The sequence below is a fragment of the Lepisosteus oculatus genome, chromosome 21, assembly GCF_040954835.1.
Source record: "Lepisosteus oculatus isolate fLepOcu1 chromosome 21, fLepOcu1.hap2, whole genome shotgun sequence".
Taxonomy (NCBI): Eukaryota; Metazoa; Chordata; class Actinopteri; order Semionotiformes; family Lepisosteidae; genus Lepisosteus; species Lepisosteus oculatus.
In genome coordinates this window covers 15,963,912-15,983,731 of record NC_090716.1, presented here as the reverse complement: position 1 = coordinate 15,983,731, position 19,820 = coordinate 15,963,912, and the positions used below count along the sequence as shown (strand labels likewise).

The 19,820-nt window shown below is 46.2% G+C and overlaps 1 protein-coding gene across 1 annotated transcript; it reads left to right on the top strand.

Annotated features, from left to right (window-relative positions):
* The first annotated feature begins 540 nt into the window (after positions 1 to 540).
* Positions 541 to 19,656, top strand: accs (1-aminocyclopropane-1-carboxylate synthase homolog (Arabidopsis)(non-functional)). Its single transcript, XM_069181432.1, has 15 exons — positions 541 to 1,517; positions 3,158 to 3,702; positions 4,293 to 4,352; positions 5,785 to 5,855; positions 8,212 to 8,281; positions 8,771 to 8,837; positions 10,023 to 10,120; positions 10,301 to 10,378; positions 11,029 to 11,129; positions 11,734 to 11,823; positions 13,427 to 13,472; positions 14,092 to 14,233; positions 14,806 to 14,948; positions 15,176 to 15,329; positions 16,233 to 19,656. The coding sequence occupies exons 1-15, from the start codon at positions 854 to 856 to the stop codon at positions 16,586 to 16,588; spliced, it is 2,685 nt and encodes an 894-aa protein (XP_069037533.1). The 5' UTR covers positions 541 to 853; the 3' UTR covers positions 16,589 to 19,656.
* Positions 19,657 to 19,820: the final 164 nt, after the last annotated feature.

The window sequence follows — 19,820 nt, the reverse complement described above, 5'->3', positions numbered from 1 at the left end:
CTGATTTAGGCTGCAGTTAGAGTTAGAGATAGTTAATTGATTCTGCAGAGCAAAGAAGTGTAATTTCTTCAGTTTATGTTTTTATTTAAATACTGAAGAAGTCTACTGGCTTGCTGAGCTTGTATGAGGTTGTGCTGTACTGAGCCCTTTCAGAGTATTCAATAGCACCCAGCTTCCACAAGAGGGCGCCGGCGGGCTGCGTTGCGGCTATCTCGCCTGCTGTCTCTGTTTTGCTCTTTTCCTGTGAAATGCCCCTTTGCTAGCTTGTGCAGAATGACTGACACGGACCAAAGTTATCCCGGAATAAGGACAGCACGCATGTGCCGTCAACCCGGATGTAAAATGTACGCTTCTTCCCCCATTTTATTGTGTGGCCAAAATAACCAGTCTTACCGTTTCGGGAGACTTGTCACCTCCAGCCCCTGCAAGCCGAGCGAGCTGTCCCGGGCCAGTCCGGGCCGGGGGCTCGCAGCTCGTAATAGGGAGTCCGGGCGACAGCCGCAACACCAGCAGTGCACAGACCTGCAGCGTTTCACTCGGGCTGAAATGAAACAGATAAGTGCTAAAGAAAACCCGGGGTAAATAATTGGCTATTCGTATAGCCCGATGCACACCAGCTGTAATTAGTTCAGTCTAAGTTGCTAGCATTTAACCAGGTGGTTACTGGGGTAGAAAAAAAAACAGTAAGCGTTACGTTCTTGCAAAGAACGGGTTCCCCCCCCTCTTAATACACTTGAAGAACTGGCCCTTGACACCGAACCGGTGTAGAGGCTGGCTGGTCAGAACCACCGGCCGGTTTGAAGTCCAGCTCGGTTCCGAGGGCAGACGGGTCCCTGGGCGGGCCGGGTCAGGGATGGATTTTCGGGGCAAGAAGTACGAGAGGGGCAGCAACTGGTCGGACCCCGAGGTGGTGGAGCTGCTGCAGCTCTGGGCGGACGAGTCGGTCCAAATGGAGCTGGAGAGCTGCCTCCGGAACCAGCATGTTTTCAACCGCATCGCCGAGGTGCTCCGGGACAAGGGCATCCACCGCACCGGGGACCAGTGTCGGGAGAAGATCAAGAAGATGAAGCTGGAGTACCGGCGCATCAAGGACAACCAGAAAACCGTGCGCGGGGGACGCACCTGGAAGTTTTACGAGGTGATGGACCGGGTGCTGACCAACCGGCCGTCCATCTCCTACGGCTCGCTGGGCGGCAGTGTGATCGCCCAGCAGGTGCTGCAGGGCGTGCCCGGCGTGGAGAGCGGCTACCACCTGCACGCCTTCGCCCCGCCCCCGCCCCCGCCCGGCGCCTTCATCTTTGGCCACCCCCCGAAGGCCGGCGAGCTGATGGAGATCAAGTGCGAGGAGGTGGACTCCGACGACCCCTGCCTGACCCCGGACCCGCCGCCTGAGATGCTGTATCCGATCGGCTCCGGGGACGAGCCGGAGGCGGACAGGCCGCTGGGGCTGGAGAGAGAGGGGTCGGTCGGGGGAGGGCGTGAGGACGGGCTCCTGGAGGCCAGCATCTCCCCCTCAGGTAATGCCGAACCCGGAGACCCGGGCCGCTGTCGTGGCCTCCCGGGGTGTCTCAGAAGTTACAAGGCAGGCTGTGCTCCGGGTCCGGCACCTCTCGGACGCGTCTCTCTGGTGCGACAGCAGGAATGCATCCACCATGCATGTGAGACAGTTTTTAAAGAAGCGTACTACACTTCAAATAGATGGTATTAAGCAGCTGTATCCCACTCCAATGCAGTATTGCACCCGTTTGGCGACGGAACCGAGGAGTTCTGCGTAGTAACGGGCAGCAGACCCCGGTCTAGCGGCTAGAGGGGAAGCAACACGTTATAATTTTCGAACATCTTACGTTTCTCATTTGTAGCATTGTAAAGTGCAAAGTTACGGTCGCCTGATTTCGAGGAAGTGAAAATCAGTTCGCGCAGATCTGTTTTTAGGCGTTCTGGTCAAAGCGGAGCTGTGGAGCTGGCAGGTTAACGCCGATACTGGAAATGTAGGCGTTTAATAACTTGAAAATGCAGTAGGTATTACTTGTAGTTGGATTAAATATTTCCTCGTTCGCTTTAGAAAAGACGCTGCTCTCCAGAGCAAGATATCTGGCAGGCAGAGATATCTTCCCAGCTGTCCGAGTGCGCTTAGATCAGAGGTTTTCCCGGGACGATCAGATCACTTTTAGTTACAAAACTCATCCTTGTGGGAGAGAAACATGGGTGTTTTAGACATGTATTTTATTGTGAAAAATCGCAGAAAAAAACCAATTTGAAAACGCAGTGACATGTAAAATAACTGTTCTTTATTTAAACTGATATGGGGACACATCTGTATATTGGTAGCACACGGTTTCCTTTGGCGTTCATGTGACGATTATAATTTTTTAGATATCATTCTTCGCACGAGAGCTGCACATAACTAAAACCAAACAATATAACATTTATCAAAAGCAAAATCACCGGGCACTGTTTATCTGAACTCCTCAATTGATCACGAGGTTAACATGAATTGTTCACTGGTGTGTGCAAACACTGCATATACGAGTGCTTTTTAGAATTCATTTAATAATATTTTCAAATGCCTTTCATCTCTCCTTCCTAAGCCATCTTGTGTTTGTAACTATACATTTGTCTTTTATTTTGTTTTTAATATATTGACCCAATTTGGCTTACAGTGAAGACCCAGTCCACCCACAGCACTGAATATCTGCGGACGTGGAGTATAAGAGTATAACCGTTACCAGTGTATTGTTGAGAGTAATATGTTTTACTGAGAAGAATGAACCACATCTTTCCCTTTCGAGTATCTGAGAAGACCCTGCTGGGTTGTGTCATTCAGAATCATGCTCTGTGTTGCTGTGTGCCTGGCCCCTGACACAATGCAGGATGTGGTTCCACATCCAGTACTGTATGTGCAAGAGTTTTCTACAGACACTGGCCTTGTGCACGGTAATGCCATCCACAAGCCTCTGGCTTCCTTCCAGGTTAACCATTATACACTCATGCCTCACTATAGGAGCACAGTGGGTTCCAGCATTTCTGCTCATAGTTGAAAACACAAAAGTGACAAATTCTCATTAAAACCCCTGTAATTGTAAAAGGCTGAGCTGTGAGCTTGGAGCTCGTCTTAGTGTCTCCGTTACCCGCCTCAGCGCTGGTCTCTTTCTTCCAGGCTTCAGCGAGCAGAACGCGGCCTGCTCGTCGGGGACCGGGGGCTCGGGCGCGGCGGGGGACGTGGGCCGCCCGGCCGCCCGCTGCCCCTCCTCGCTGGGCGCGGCGCCACGGCTGCGCAAGCGGCGCAAGGCGGGGCGCGGGCGGGAGTCCCTGGACGAGGCGCTGGTGCGCTTCCTGAGCTCGCAGCGGGCGGCGGAGGAGCGCTTCCTGGCGCTGGAGGAGTGCCGGCTGCAGCGGGAGGCCGAGGCGGAGCAGCGCCGGGCCCGGCTGGAGCAGCGGCGGGCCGAGCTGGAGCGCCAGCACGAGCTCCGCATGTTCGGCGTCTTCGCGGGCCTGGTGAGCGCCCTGCGGCCCGGGGGGGCCCCCACGTGCGCCGCCGGGGCCCCCGTGCCCGAGCCCGAGCCGGAGGGAAGCCCCCGCCCCCTCTGCGCCAGCCGCTACCTCTCCCGGCGCGGGAATCGCATCCGAGGCCACGACGGCATCCTGCAGGAGGGCTACGCCCTGTACCACGCCGACAAGCACGACGAGGACGAGAACCCCCACGTACGTGCCCCCCGCCCCCACGCGCAGAGAGCGGGGTGACCTCTGGCCACTCCGAGCGCCGGCTTGCGGCCGATGAGGGGGGACAGGGGGTGTTTTGCTTAAGAGGACTCTGACCCCTCTTCTCCTCTTCCGGCTGCCATTTTCCCACCTTGCAGGATTCTTCCTGCAAGGATTTGTAGTTGGGAGCCAAGCCTCTAATAAGGGGGTAGATCGGAGTGAGTACCTGTGGCTAAAGGAGTGACACTGTGCAGAAATAAGTGTGTATGTGCCTTCGTACAGGTGTTGGGATTTACAAAAGAAAGTTGAAAACACACAGGTGATCCTTTATCTTCTGCGTGGTTTCCTTGACGACTTGGAAGGCAGGACGGAAACCAAGCAGCAACGGAAAAGTTTCGCTCCTCAGCGCAGTGCTTGTCTTGGCTACACCCACGGCGTAGTTTCTTTTCAGTTGCATTCTTGCAGCTAAGGGATGCCGATTTATCAAATTGTCTCACTCCTTTAGCTGCTTTTGGGTAAGAGGAAGTTTGAAGTGGTTTGTGTTTCATTCAGCTGTTTGCACTACATCAATTTCCCTCTTTTTTACATTTCAGGGTATCATTAACTTTGGTGTCAGTGAGAACAAGCTGTGCTTTGACCTGCTGTCCAAACGGGTAAGTAGGACTCGCTACTGCGGGGACACTGTGGTACAGAACTCAAACAACACCTCAGAGATACTTTACCTGCACTCCAGCTCACCTGCCGCTTGGGTCCAGTGTCTGTCAAGAATGAACACGAGGCAAGTGTGACACCTGCAGGGCACCAGTAGCAGTGAAAAGACAGCATAGCTTTCAGCATAGGAAAACAAAAGGCATAGCAATAATCATTATTGCTTACACTTATATAACCCTTTTCTGGACACTCCACTCAAAGCGCTTTACAGGTAAAGCACCAGTGTGCAGCCCCCACCTGGATGATGTGACGGCAGCCAAAGTGCGCCAGTCCGCTCCCCACACACCAGCTCTCAATGGGGATGAGAACAGAGTGATGAAGCCAGTTCAGAGATGGGGATTATTAGGAGGCCATGATTGGTAAAGGCCAATGGGAAATTTAGCCAGGATGCCAGGGTAACACTCCTACCATTTTTGAGAAACTCCTTGGGATTTTTAATGCCCGTGGAGAGTCAGATGAGAGACGGTTTTACGTCTCATCCAAAGGATGGTGCCTTTTTACAGTATAGCGTCCCTGTCACTATACTGGGGCATTGGGACCAACACAGACTGCAGGGTGAGCGCCCCCTACTGGCCCCACTAACACCAGAGGCAACCTTTTTCCCAGGAGGTCTTCCATCCAGGTACTGGCTGGGCTCACACCTGCTGGGCTCCAGCGGGTTGTCAGTTGTGAGCTGCAGGATGACAAGCTGGTAGCAGGGTTGGACTCTGTTGTGAAGGTCTCAGATTGATATATATATATAATATTATAAATTAATATATATCCAGTCCAGCAAGATTGATCAAGTCACATCATGTCTGTCTCATTTGGAATAAAGAAGCTTCAGCTTTCAAGGACTAGTTTAACTGTACTTGAACAGATTAGGTGCTTATTGCATCAGTAACTTCCAAAACGTTTCAGATCTTCGGAATCAAGTGAGAGTTCTGCTCTACACAGCTGTAAGTTTAGTTATTTCTAGTCTTCAATTAGACATCAACATTTTATATCATATCCATTTAAATCAAGGGATGTCCATGGTCTTTTTATATCTTACTGTGCCAGTTTGTGTTTAGAGCTTTGAAATTCCAGCATTGGCACTTGGTTTAGGAATGTCCTTTCTAATCTGGCTGCGTACTTCATCTCCTGCGCCACTGCCGAGTCTTTGGAGCTCAACCAGGTCCTGATGAGTGTTGCTGACGTCAGCTCTTCATGTCAGTTTTCATAGTTCTAATATCTGATCCAGGGATGTTTCCCTGAGTGTGTTCCCATAGTTTGGGATGCATGTGCTCAGTTGGGCTTCTCCCGAATGTTTTTTGGAATTTGCTTTGATTGCAGCTCCCAGCTCAGCAGTGCAGTTTGTGGTTCTTACTTTCTCTGTTTCCGGTCACTCCTCAGCTCACGCAGTCGGACATGTTTCAGATCGATGCCCCTCTGCTGCGCTATCCCGACTGGAAAGGGCATCCCTTGTAAGTACCCACCTGGCGCTGGAGAAGCTGGGAGCACTGGGACACTGTGGGACTGGTGCTGGTTGGTATCTCTGGGGAGACGTGCTAAGGTACCAATATGGTCCAAAACCATGAACAGTGTATTCACAATGCAAGAAACCAGTTCACTTGGCACGCAGGTACAAAACAAAAGTCTAGCAATGGCCACGCCTGCATTGCAAATACTTAACCTTTATCATGGCGCAGTTCCTTGTGTTTGTGTGCAGCTGGAGATCTGCTCCCTTCTGCAGGCAGCAGATCACTGCAGGAGGTGTTTGCTTGCTGGTTGTGTTTGGCCACCTGACTGTTTGTTATTGCTGGGCAGGTGAGGGCGGATGGGAGGTCACCTCCCCCAAAAGGATTTTGGGGTTTCTAGCAGGGGCAAACCCCACTGTCTGGCTGCCTTACTGCCATACTGCCAAGCAACATGACCAAGAAGTGCTTGATGTGTACTGTACATTAAGTCATCAGAGTTAATCAGGATAAACGGTGACGGCTCTTCCTGTGATGCCGCTTTTCTGTGCTGCAGTGTGGTTTTGTATAATGTAGCATTTTAAAATGAAACTCCAGAAGGACTTCTGTTTGTGGTTTTATGCTAAAAAGCTAAACATCTGGCAGAAGATAAATTGTAGTCTACAGTTTGTCAGGTGCAGACCTGCAAAACTGATCATCATCAAGGACCTGAGTTGTTTGGGGACTTGTGAGATTTGTTCTCGGCTTCAACACGCTCCTTGCTCCAAAGATCTGTGGGGTTTCTAAGCTTGGGAATGGTTTCCAGAATTTTTCAAGGGGATTTATTTCATCTCTTTCAGGAGACTAGGATATGGCAGATCTCTGATAATGCTAAATTTTCTGAACTATAGCCTATGAAAATTTAAAAATAAAAGCAAGACCAAACAGCCTAGCCCATTCATTTGCTGCTAGTTTACAGATCGAAGAGTATCTTCCAGGGGGTGATAAGTGGTTCAAGACTTTTTGTTTTTGTTACGCTATCTCTGTCATTCCTGATCAACACAGTGTTGTGCAGCATCTTGGTTTAACATTGCTCGCTCGTTCTTGTCCTTTATCATGCATGGAAAAGCTGAGTAGTACCAGATCAGGGATGAGTACAGAACAGCTTGTCCGAAACTCCATCCCATCTACAGACCCAGCCTGTGGCCACAGCCAATGCCATCTTATCTTGACAGCTGTTTACGTAGGAAGCTTTATCGTGTTGATATCATGGGTTTTGTACTCCAGCAGGATCATGCTGTACTGCTGACAAAGCCAGACGCTGAATGGGGGTTGTACAGTTTTCAGTGCCTCTTATCTGTAAAGTCGCTTAGTACAGTAAGTTGCTTCAGATTGTATGACATTTCCAGGAACAAGGCACTTGATGCAGCAGCATTGAGGCCAGCAGGGGGAGCTGTTTGTAATTTCCAGCCTGCAAGCACATTAGAAATTACTAAATAATAGGTTTATTCCATGCTGAAAAAAAGAAGAAAGAAAACACGTTTCGTTTCACCTGAAGAAGGCTCCACGGCCGAAACGTTGTTTTCTTTCTTCTTTTTTTTCAGCATGGAATAAACCTATTACTTGTTCCTTTGCAGCCTACGCATGCCTATGCAGCTACCCACCTGAACTACATTAGAAATTACTGTTCCATTTGCATATTGGATACAAGTTTGAGTATTTATCATCACATTATGCTCTTGGATTCCAGCTCCTCCTTTTTCTCTTTTATTGCAAGCATGCCTTATGGCTAAACCTTGAGGGAATTACCTGTGCTATTGTGGTTTTTTGCATGGCCAGCCTTTAAGTGAAGTATAACTATGTATTTAAAGAAAATAGTTGTCAGATTACAGCTCTCATTTACAGAAAATCCATAGACAGTTTAGTTATTTTGTGTCAGATATAGGGTGGCACCCTGTCTATACATACAGGATGGCTGTACAATGTCCCATCCAGTGTATGTGACCGCTTTGCAGCCTGCATCTGCCAAGCCTGGCTCTGGCTCACCATGGGCCTGTAGGGAATAAAGCCATTACTAAGACCGCTTCAATGTAAATAGGCACGCAGAGGGAGCTGCGTCGGCTGGTGTTGGCTGCAAAGCAACAAGTAAAGATTTAAAATTTACGATTTACGACAAGCCAGGCCTTGGCGTTAGCCGCACTGTAAAAGTTTGATGGATCCATTGTTTTTTAATCCCCCTTGTTAGAGTTTGGGCCTGTAAAAGGATCAAACCTGATCGTTTTGTGTTGACTTGATTCTCCGCAAGAGAGGTGTTGTTGTCAGCCGGGGCGGAGGGCTGCTGCTGGAGGGCCCTGCGGCCTGGTCTCTCACCCCCTTGTCTCCACAGCCTGCGGGAGGAGGTCGCCAGCTTCCTGTCCTGTTACTGCACGGCCCCCTCGCCTCTCAGTCCGGACAACGTGAGTCGCCTCGTGCGTGTGCCACAGGTGTCCAAGTTGCGGTGGGCTCCCCCCCGCCTGCCTTACCGCGAAACACAAGAGCTTGCGGGGCTTCTCGATGTAAACAGTGTCAAGTTCTCTTGTGTTCAACTCCTTTGATGATAATAAGACTGCGTAAGGACAGGCAGAAGCCTCAGAGCATTCTGATGTTGTGTGAAAGGCAAAAAGGCACACTACTTTACTCACGTAATACACACGAAATAAATGGCAATGATAAACAATAAAAATTCTGTGCATTTGGAAAATAGGGAAGCCCCTGAGGGCCAGGTCTTTCACTATTTATTGATAGCTGTAATCCATTGTTGTGGCCAACTTATTATTGCAGACACATGGTGGACCAAAGACTCAGAGCACTGCAGCTGCAGAGGAGTCGAGTATAAACGAGCTGTGTGCTGTTTCCCAGCTATTGCATCCCAGGAAGGACGTGTTTCTGCTTTCCTCTCCCTTCAGGTGGTGGTGATGAACGGCTGTGGGTCTCTGTTCTCCTGTCTTGCTGCAGTGTTGTGTGATCATGAAGGTAAGCCAGCACATCGCTGGAAGGAGGTAACTCCAGAAAACCAGGCTGCTGGCATTAGTGTTGGTAATTAGAGATCCACTCTCAACGAACAACCAATGTAACGACAAAAACACTCCCAAAAACTGCCATTCAGTGCATCTCATTTTTGTATCTGCAAAATCACGCTGTTAAAAGCCAGTTAAAGAGCGATGGCTGAAAGTGCCGTCTGCTGCAGGTGTTGGAAACAACATGGGCGCTGGTGAACCCCTCAGTCTGAACATGCAGTCTGATCAATAAGTCTCCCAGCGCTGGTGATTGAGAGTTTGTCTGGGACACACAGCAGACACAGTGGTGCCCTGGGAGTAGGGCTGGGAACCACCCTGTCAGACGCGGTCAGTGCCACCAGCACGAGTGGTGCTGCAGCCGGCAGCCCTGACTGACTGACTGCTGTGGTGAAATGGCAGGTGCAGTGACGAACAGTGGCCACAAGAGGCTGTCAGCTGTCAGGAAAGACCTGCAGCACGCACAGGCTGATAGGATAAAGCCTTTCTAAAACACTACAATGTCAGTGTCTGTATGCTTACAACTGGAGTTCATTATCAGGAAAGGCTTTCAGCTCCTGAAACACGCACAGAAGATGTCTGTGGCTCATTTGTCTTGTTTTAGACCAAATAAAACAATTTCCAGTTATTTGCTGAAGCCTCAGCTCCTCAGCGGCAGCCCCTGGAAGAAGTGAGGATGGGGAAGACTAGCATGCTCACCCAACTCTTCTTCCCTGCCGTTGTGCCTGTCTCCTCTTCAGTACTGTTGGCACCTAGTGACATCATTACAAGGCTGCAGGAAACTGCATGAGCCACTGTTTGCCCAAAACCCAAGAGAATACTGGGAGAGTGATGCCAACTCTGTCCCCCTTTAGCGTTCAACTGGGGATCCTGGTTGCAGGCCATTAGTGATGAGGCCCAGTCTAAGGATCTCAGACCATGCAGCCTTTGGCTGAGAGACTCAGGAGGCCCGTAGAGATGAGCAAACCATGATATTTTTTTCTGCTGATGTGCTGATTTCATCGTAGAAAGTGGCAGTGAAGGTTCCAGGTAAAATTTAATTGAACTAACAATTTAGTTCTTAGCTTCATCGACATCTGTATTGCGCATGAGAACAGTGGGCAGTGTCCGGGTCAGTCTTGGCTCAGGCTGTGTGTGTTTTCAGATGCCATCCTCATTCCGACGCCCTTCTACGGAGTGATAACTGAAGACGTCAGGCTGTACAGCGGGGTCAGGATGGTCCACGCCCATCTCGACTGCCAGGTACCCGGTGCATAGGCCACTCGCGCTCTCTGACCAGGACAGCCCTCGTGTGACACCCTTCTTCCGTCCTGCTCGAGCAGTTTCTGCAGATCCTCCTCTTTGTTCATTTACCTTGTGAGTTTAGTTAGCGTTTCCGCCGAGACCTGAGCTGAAGCGAGTCTCTTCTTGGTTGTTTCCCAGCCGAGGTACAGCGGGGACCGTCCCTTCCAGCTGACGGTGGAGAAGCTGGAGAAGGCCCTGGAGGAGGCCAGGCTGGAGGTGAGTGACCCCGTGCCTGGCAGACTCAAATTCGGCTGACTGACTCAACCACAGCTTGATGAGAGGACCTGGCTTCAGATAGAACAGTCACTTCCTTCCACAGAATAGTGCAGGACAGAGAGGGTTCACACGGAAGGCCAGTATCGTAATTAGAAGAGGCCTCCCAGCCTGGTCTGGGCCTGTTTTTAGATGACTGCTGGTATAACCAGCGAGAGCTACAGAAGTGACTTAGCAGTGCTGTGGGTGAATGGTCTTGGTGCTCACTCGACTTGTGATATGACAGTGTCCCCTGATGACTGATGACCGACAGTGGGATGATACAAGATTTTCTTTTATTTGTTTCTCCAGTACCTACATGATTTTTGCATTGGTGAACCTGTTTGATCAGTAATAGTAAACCGTTAATGGTTAACGATCTTATCTTGATTCCGAAATTTAAAATTGATATGGAAATTGGATATAAAGTGGATAATGGGAGCTGTACATTCATATCCTGTACCTGTCGTTTGTATTGTTCAATGGACTGCTTAGACCTTGTGTATCTGTTTTTACTTCATGAACAGAAGATCATAAGACTGCTAATTCTTCACAGAATTGTGGAATGCTATAGCCTTGGGTTTCTGCTTAGTCTTTGTGTTCATACCGCACAGGGTATCAATGTCAGAGCACTTATCCTGGTCAACCCTCATAATCCCCTGGGAGACATCTACTCTCCAAGTGAGATGAAAGAATTCCTTGAATTTGCAAAGAGGTGGGTTATCAGCTTCTGAAGATCAGTGGTCTTCCATAATGGTTTCAAATGGATGAAACAGTCTCAATGGTAAATATATTCTCAATGAGAGGGAAGATTTGCCTCCCTAACTGATCTACTGTACTTGCAGGCCAAGATGTTAGAAATTACACGTCAGGACAAGATGACACGACTGAAACTGAAACAACTTCTTTATACTCTTAAGCATGGAATTAGCCACTCTTGTTTCTTCCTTTGGGAAGTCTGATTCATGTTCTATGCTTTTCCATAATTATAAATATCAGCCTGGCTCCTAAAGTAAAAAAAACAAACACTGAGTACTCCAAAAAATTAAAATCAAATTCTCACCTGTGACATTTCGCCAGTATTTCAGTTGTATTTTAAAAACTCATTATGATGAGTAAATACAAGTTCAACAAGACGTTCATCTTGTCCACTCTTTGTTGCCTGGTCCTGTATCCCGTGGTCTTGAACCTTACAAAACGTTAATTTGGAAATTAATTAATATTCGTGCTCCTGTGTGTGGCTCTGTGATAGACCTGATGCCCTGCAAGCTGCTCATCTCGGACTCCCTGTCAGTGTCTCGTTGTTGTCCCTCTTTCAGGCACGAGCTCCACAGCATTGTTGATGAAGTCTACATGCTTTCAGTGTTTGACGACAGTGTCAGCTTTCACAGTGTTCTCAGTTTCAGCAAGTAAGTTCAGCTCGTCCCCCACGGGGCTTCAGCCAAACGTTCTCGGGTCTTCTGGTTGTTTTTGTCCAACAGTCCAGATCAGCCGAATGACTCAATCCCAGCTGTGTCCAAGGCTAGACTCCAGCTTAGTACTTCTCAAACTGTGGCCTCTCCAGTGCAGTATTTTCGTAAAGCCAGCTCCTTATGTGCTGTATTGATCCCACTGTTTATCCTTTAAATACTTATGAAGATGGTTGTTGTAGTATTTTTTTTCCCTGAAGTTGCTTCAAGGATTAGTTTAGTGAGTCTTCCAGTTCTGTAACCCTGCTCTAGCTAAAGGGTGGAATTTTGACAGACACAAAATTTGAGTTAAAAAATCCAAAGAAATTGAAAATTTGCTAAACTACATTTCCATGTTTTATTGCATTAAGTGTTTCATATTAAATTGAACATAAAGCAGAAATGTACATGATCTGTTTTATAAATTGATGACATGACAGCAAATGAATGTGTGACAAATGAATGACCGCAAATCACTAAAACTTGGAACGTCTAGGAGCTGGATTGTGGCTTTGGGGTACAGTAAGTGGCACTGAGTGACGGGCTCTGCTCAGAGTTTTTTGGGGGATTTTGATGTTTGCCACCATGCAGAAGAAACACTGTTTCTGGGCTGAGAAAGTCTACCTTCCACCACCTTCAGCTACTGATTTTCACAGATTGGGGGGATATTAGTAACGTGAAATTTAAAGCAATTGAGTCAGACTCCATGTGCAGGACAGTACCGTACCGTATTTAGCACCGTACTAATTTTCCACATTAAGAAGGAATGTTATTTTTGTCATAAATCACAAAAAGCACTGCTTAGAAATCCAGAAAAGCACTGTGCTTTTCATGTTTTAAGTTGATATCACCCTATGATAGGAAATGCTATTTAAGAAAGGTCTTAAATAGTCTTTTGACTTTTTAACTTGCTCCTTTTTAAATGTGGAAAATTAAAAGTTAATCGACACCCTTCTTATCTTATTATAAAGACTCATAGATCCAATCTAAATCATACTTATTACACTAATCATTTGGTATAGACTAAGCCAATTGTGTAACTTGCGAATTTGACATTATAATACATTATATTTCAGTACATCATAGACCCTCAAAGAACATTTGAATCAGAGCTTCAGTGACTTGCTTTTTCTTCTGCCTAAACGCACTTCATCCCTTTGAACCCATTTGCTAAATTGAGGAAATGCAAGGGCAGCACAGCTACCTTGCAGCACTGGAGCTCTGGGTTCAGTTCCAGACTTGGGGTGCTGTCTGTGTGGAGTGTATGTTCTCCCCATGTTCGTGTGGGTTTCCTCCAGGTGCTCCCACCAGACAGCTGGCCTTGGTGTATCTGTATCTGAGTCCTCCAAGCGATGGCATTCCATCCAGGTGTATCCCACATTGCTCCTTCTGCTGGCTGTGAAAGGCTTGAGCTCCTCTGTGACCCTGAATTGGAAGAAGTGATTAGAAAATGGAGGGCGGATGGATTAAATCCAGTGTTGATTAAAACTTTCAAGGCGCTGTAGGAAAGATTGGAGCTGTTGAGGGGGTACTCGTGACTGAAAGGTCGCTTATGTGTTTCCAGACTGCCAGACCCGCAGAGGACTCATGTGCTGTGGGGGCTCAGTAAGGTAAGTGTCGCCTTTTCTGTGTCCTTGGAGAAAGGAACCTGTCCTGCAGTTTTCTGGCTCTATAAACGCAATACTGCTCACTTATGAGCTTCTGCTTGGCGATACATTTTATGTCATTCTTTGGACAGAAATTAAGCATAGAGTGTAGTAAAATCCCCCCTTTTCTTTTTTTGTGTTATTAGTGTGAGGAATTTACTGTTTTATATTGTGTTGGTACAAAAGGAAACGGCAGATCTGATTGCAGGCACGCGTAATAAAATGATAATAGTGGTAAGGAAGGTGCTGAACACAAGAGCGGTGATCAAAGTGAAATCAAGCGTACAGGTATGTCGGAGCTGTTCATGCAGGTACGCTGGTGACTGGTATTTCGCGTTTCCAGCTATTCAAGATTGGCAAGTGGATTGCTTTAAAAACACGCAGTCCTACAGCGTTGGAGCTACTGCGGGTGTACTGTAGGTGAGAGCCGAGAGGTGTTGAGCAGGTGTGGATCGCTGGTCCCTGAGCTGTGAGAGGGGCTGGGCAGCGAGTGGGCTCGTTCTAATTCTGCATGACATGTTGCCTTACAAGAGTGGAGGTGTTTGGCAGCGGGACGTCTCCAACCTTGCTTCGTGTTGCGCAGGATTTCTCCGCGTCCGGGATCCGCGTGGGCACGCTGTACTCGGAGAACCGCGAGGTGGTGGAGGCTCTGGAGAAGCTGGCTAGTTTCCACGGTGTGCCGGGACCAACACAGCACCAGGTGGCCCGGCTCCTAAGCGACAGGGGTATACCTCTCCCAGGGCCCACAGCAGCCCCATGACACACGCCTGTCCCCCCGCCTCACAGCGCCCCCATGTGGTGGAAATCTAGCCTCCCTTTGAGCAAACTAAACCCACTCTGTCTTCCTTAAAGTACTGCTGCTGTGCAGTTTGTTTTATCTTGAATTGCACTGAGAAATGTTTTTAGGTAAAATTTACCTTTTGTGAGTAAACACTTAATGAGGTTAGTCTCAAAGCTTTCTGCAGCAATACAATAATCAGCTTACTGTGCAGTCTTGAAACAGAATAATCGAATACAGATATGCAGGGAAGGTGGAACAGTGGGTACAAGGCAGGAGACACCTTGGACGGGACACCAGGGCGCACACGCACACACACCTCAGGGCCAGTTTTCCCAGAAGTCAGTTAACCTAGAAGCATGTCTTTGGACTGTGAGAGGAAACCCATGTGAACATGGGGAGAGCACACAAACTCCATGCAGAGAGCGTCCCTGCAAAAACAATCCCTGTGCAGATTGCACAGAAGCTGTGTGTCCAGACGAGGCCTTAAGAACTATTAACCCTCCTGTTTCTCTGCAGACTGGATCGATCGGGTCTATCTGCAGGCCAATCGGACTCGTTTGAAGACTGCCCACCAGTACATAGTCAGTGAGCTGAAGGCCCTCAATGTTCCCTTTCTCAACCGACCAGCAGGGCTCTACATCTGGGTTGACTTCAGAAAGGTGGGCGTCGCCAGCGCTGTCTGTTTAACGATTCCAGCCCGCTGAGTTACTGATATCACCTTGTTGCCTTGTTGTCTGGTCTCTTGGGAAGCAGTTCAGTATTTCTGATCCTGACAAAACGATGGCTTGTAGATTAACCCATTCATTTCTCCATCCCTGGGGGTGATGAGATGGCATGTTGATTTAATGTTTTCACGGTTATTGGTCTGGTCTCGTTTTTTTTGTAGTACCTCAGAGAAGAGACGTTTGAGGAGGAGCTGACCCTCTGGCGTCAGTTTCTCAACAACAAGGTCCTGGTCAGCTGTGGGAAGGCTTTTCATTGCAGCACGCCGGGCTGGTTCAGAATTGTATTCGCTGACAAGACGCATCGGCTTCAGCTAGGTGAGTGTCTGCTCTGTCTTCTTCCATCCTCCCAGGTGTCAATGTGTCTCAGCCTTCCTACCATTAGAAACAATGGAGAAGCCCAGTCCCTCCCCGGACAGCCATAGCAGGCCAGAGAGAAAGAGGCCTTCATCCAGTTCTACTGGTGGGTCTTAATTTGGACACCTATATATTCTAGTTTCTGATACATTTGCATTTTTATTAACAGAGTTCACCAATTAAAAAGGAACTAGCAGAAATTGTCTGGTCCCAGAGTACAATGGAGAACAGTTCATTGTTGGCACTGAAAATTGGATGCATTCTGGCTATTACCCAGGGCAGTGTATTGGGAGCTGAACAGCCTTGATCAAAGTGCTCCCTGTTTCCTGTTCTTTTACTGTTCTTCTGAAAGGTTTGCACTTGTGACTTCACAGCTGTAAGCAGGTACTCTTTTCAAAATGGGATGCAGACCTGAATACCCTTATGTGAACATCTGTTTATTATGAGTGTATTATAATAAAACTATTAGATTATATCTAATTATTGATGATAAGTAATGATGCTGTATTATATTAATGTAATATTATTAATGATGTAAAAGTGGAATAAAAGTAACTTATTAAAATATAAAGAGTAATTTCCATTTATAAAGGTGTAATTCTGTAACATAAATATAACCCTAAATGTAAATGTGATTGTGTGTTTTATAACAATAGTAACAGACTAATCATATGTAATTTTGTATCAGACATTTAAATTAAATTAATTGTAAATAAATAATGCGTTTCTATTATTTAACAGTTCAGTTTAAGAGCTGCAGCTTACAATTAAAGCTGAGAGGTGTAAAAGGCTAATTCGGTTATCATTTCTGGCTTTCGCGTGTCAGTGTGAGAGAATCTCAGTAACACTGCTGTTCCACTCCAGGAATGCAGAGACTTAGGAGAACCCTGGAAGAACTGGACCAAGGGACCGTGCTGGAGGACAGCAAGGCGAAACCTGGCACTTCTGGGGGCAGGACGAAGCTAGCCCAGTCGGAGCTGAGAAAGAGGCAGTCCTGTCCGGGTTCTGAAGTCTCTCTGGGCCGTGATGCTGACGACGACGTCCAGGTCTCGCTACAGTCGGGCCCCCCGGCCTCAGGGTTGGACAGCTTGATCGGCGTCCTGTGGCAACAGATCCGCACCTCGGACTGGCTGGAGAAGAACACCCCAGAGTCATTTGCCCAGGAAAACCCCGAGGTGTTCGAAGTATTCAGTAAGCTGGTAGAGAGACCCAAGGAGTGATGGGAGATCCGGTTCTTAGATTCAGCAACTGCTACAAGAAACTCTTTGGTTCTTGAAGTGAAACGCCTCATTTTTCTCGTTTCATGTCGCTGGTACATACAGTATAGTACATGAATCTGCACAACCTCTCCACATAACAATCAGCCTTACTGGCATTTTGAAATTATATTTGATCATTACTAAAAGATCAACACTTGGGCAGCCCTCAATTTCAAGAACTGTACTCTTACTCTGTTTAGGTAAATGAATAAGTATTACCATTAACTGTATATACATATTTTCTTAACACAGAACATGACTGTGTTACAACCATGAATAAGAAGCAAAGGGATTTGTTTCACTTGGTTGTTTTAGTGACTGTAAGTTATCAGCAGGAGTCAGAGTTTTTCAGACTTTTGCTGTTTGCCAATGATATTTTGAGGTAGGAGGATCTGAAAATTCCCTTTCTTTTCAATTCGTTTTGAACTGACATTTGAGATTTCAGCTGTTACTGTTAATATAAGTCTTATATGTTCATCTATTTGCACTAAACTCTAAGTCCGTCTGATTTTGCAGTAGATTTCTTGACATTTGACAGACAGATTACATTATGAATGTAGAAAGTTTCTAATGAAAGAGGTATTATGGGTTTAATTAAAGGTATGGGATGGATTAAAAACACTGGGATTCAGACAGGAGTTATTAAGCAATGCAAGCAAAAAGGGCTACTTCGACCCTACTATCTTACTCTTCTGTCTAGAAATGATATGTATTTTTTTTCTTCAGTTACTCTTGCACTTTTTAATATTAGTAGTCACCAAACTGTCAAATTCACATTTTTTTTCCATCTTTAAATTTATTTAAACTTGTGGGCAAATTAGAATTGTAAATGTTCCGTCTGGTATTTCGTGTAAATGTATGTATTTATGATAAAAAAATTTAAGCTTCCGAATCACTATATCACAGGAATGTAGGATACACAGCATACATGACAGGGCTCAGTGGTGCTGGGCCTGTCACAGATGGTAATGTCAGCTCTTGGGGAGCTGGACAGCCCTGAATTCTCCACAGCAGGAGAGGCAGTATTGTGGTGTGTTGTGATGTAGCGACTTGCTCTACTGCCTGTGGACTGTTGGTTCAGAAACTGGGGTGAAAAATACATTCAGATATTTTAAAGTTCTTAGAATTGCTTTTTAAATAATGCCCTGCCATATTAAAGAAGCTATATATTGTGAAGTTATTACAAAATCACAATTGCCATAACTTGTGAATTATTTCGTTGCGACAGTTGATATCAGATGTCTCCTTTTTGTGTTTTGTGTGGTCCGTAATATAGCTATTGAAAAGGACCTCGTGTTTCAGTGAAACTTTCAGTTTTACACAGAACTATTTTAAGGAACCCACACCCCTCACACACACTTGAACCAGGGCCAGGGCAAGACAGGGTCTTTACCAAAGATGAATGAGGTCATCGCGGACTGTTTTTCTCTCTGGGGTTGTAGCTGTTAGGGAAGTGAAACAGTGCAGCGATACAGGGGATTTTACATGGTAGTAGTTGTGTCAGAGAGAAGTGGAGGTTCATTTTGACATCCATCAGTCTAAGTCTGGAATGACTTGTTAGAAAATCACAGCCTTCTGTGGTAATGAGAAACCAGACCATCTGAAGGACACGGCTCTAGATAATGAACTATTCAAAATATTTTGAGACCGTGTTACTGGAGCCAGACATTTAAATTCTAGACTGTAAGCACTGACTTCAGCAAATCCTTTTAAATGAAGTATATATCGATATAGTATTCATAAATTGACAAATGTGATGATTATCAGCTTCTGGTGTAGGTTAGTTGCAGGTTAGCAACAAACCCTAGTCCTGATCATACTGTATCTCGTACATAGCCTTAACATACGTTATGGATTAATAATGTACATATCCGTATATGTACATATGATATATTTTTAGATTAAAAAATTGATGAATATATAAATGGGGGGGATGGAAGTTAAAAAAAGACTTTTCGACAGTGAAGAATTAACTGACAAGAATTATTGACCATCTGTTACAAATGAAAACAACATTGTTTAACTGGAACATTGAACCTCTCTAATTTAGATGTGAGGGATTTCACATTTCAAAACGTGTTTCAAGGCAAGATCAGTGCCTTGTAATTTTCTCTTTTCTGCTTTGATGCATCTAGTTATTTACTGTAGTATTGGTTTCTTTCCTAAGTTGCCAACTAAAACATAAGAAAGTTTTGGGACATTCCCCATATCTAGCTCATTTGGTTTTTAGTACTTTTTAATAACTTTGTTTCAAGATTTCATCTAGCCTTTTTCCTGAAAGATGTGAAGGTTTTAGCATCAAGACATGATGGGTTTGAGGTTGGAAAGACTCTGGCAAACCCTTTGGCTGGAAAAGTGCCTCCTGTTCTCTGTTCCCCTAAGCTTCTGTTTGTGTCCTGTGATTCGTGATTCTGATGTTTTCATGTTTTTGTTGAGGCTGAAGATATCCACTGGCTTATGTTTGTCAGTGTCTTTGAGGATTTTTGAATACTTGACTTGGGTCTCCTTATCGTCTTCCCTGTTCAGGCTTCAAAAGATCTTGAACGTGTGCATGTACAGCATTCCTTTAATTCTGTAATGGTTCATGTAAACAGGTTACAGAAATCAAGATATTTTAACCTTATATCCCTTGATTTAAATTCTACAGTCCTTCTAGTGTATCGGCACTTTTTGCCCTTTTTCACTGCTTCCCCACAATATCTCCAAGATGAAACTCGTGTGTCATCATGAAACAAGGCAAAGCCCAGAGCACAGTGGCTCATACAGGTTACTAGAGTTTAAATGGATGGGGAACACATGACCCCACCCCCTTGGGGGGTTAGGAGACTGGTGGGTCTCACAACTCCCCACCCACCAGTTATGGCCCAGTTCTCTTCTTGTGCCACCCCCCCAACATAAACCACCTACAGTAGGGCATTTTCACAGGCGTCTCAGTGTTTCTTATTTGTGCGTTTATAGTTTATACTGTATTTTTGATAATTACATGTAACATCCTGTTGTTAACTACAATAAATGTCATCTGCCCAGTGTCTTGAATTGTATCTCCATCTTTTTCACCTAATTAAGCCATTTGGGTTGCTTTCTAGCTTTTCATTTAATTACTCTTGGAATGTATCATGTAGCTTCATGCAGAATGTTTAAAGCTGTTGTCATCCATCCTCTATGATTGTATGGATCCTATTTCAATACCTTT

Excerpts from the sequence above, each read along its gene's own strand:
- accs (XM_069181432.1), top strand. The coding sequence starts at position 854 with ATGGATTTTCGGGGCAAGAAGTACGAGAGGGGCAGCAACTGGTCGGAC. Across the intron at positions 13,473-14,091 it reads TGCTGTGGGGGCTCAGTAAG|GATTTCTCCGCGTCCGGGAT; the intron begins GTAAGTGTCGCC and ends CGTGTTGCGCAG. Across the intron at positions 15,330-16,232 it reads GACGCATCGGCTTCAGCTAG|GAATGCAGAGACTTAGGAGA; the intron begins GTGAGTGTCTGC and ends GTTCCACTCCAG.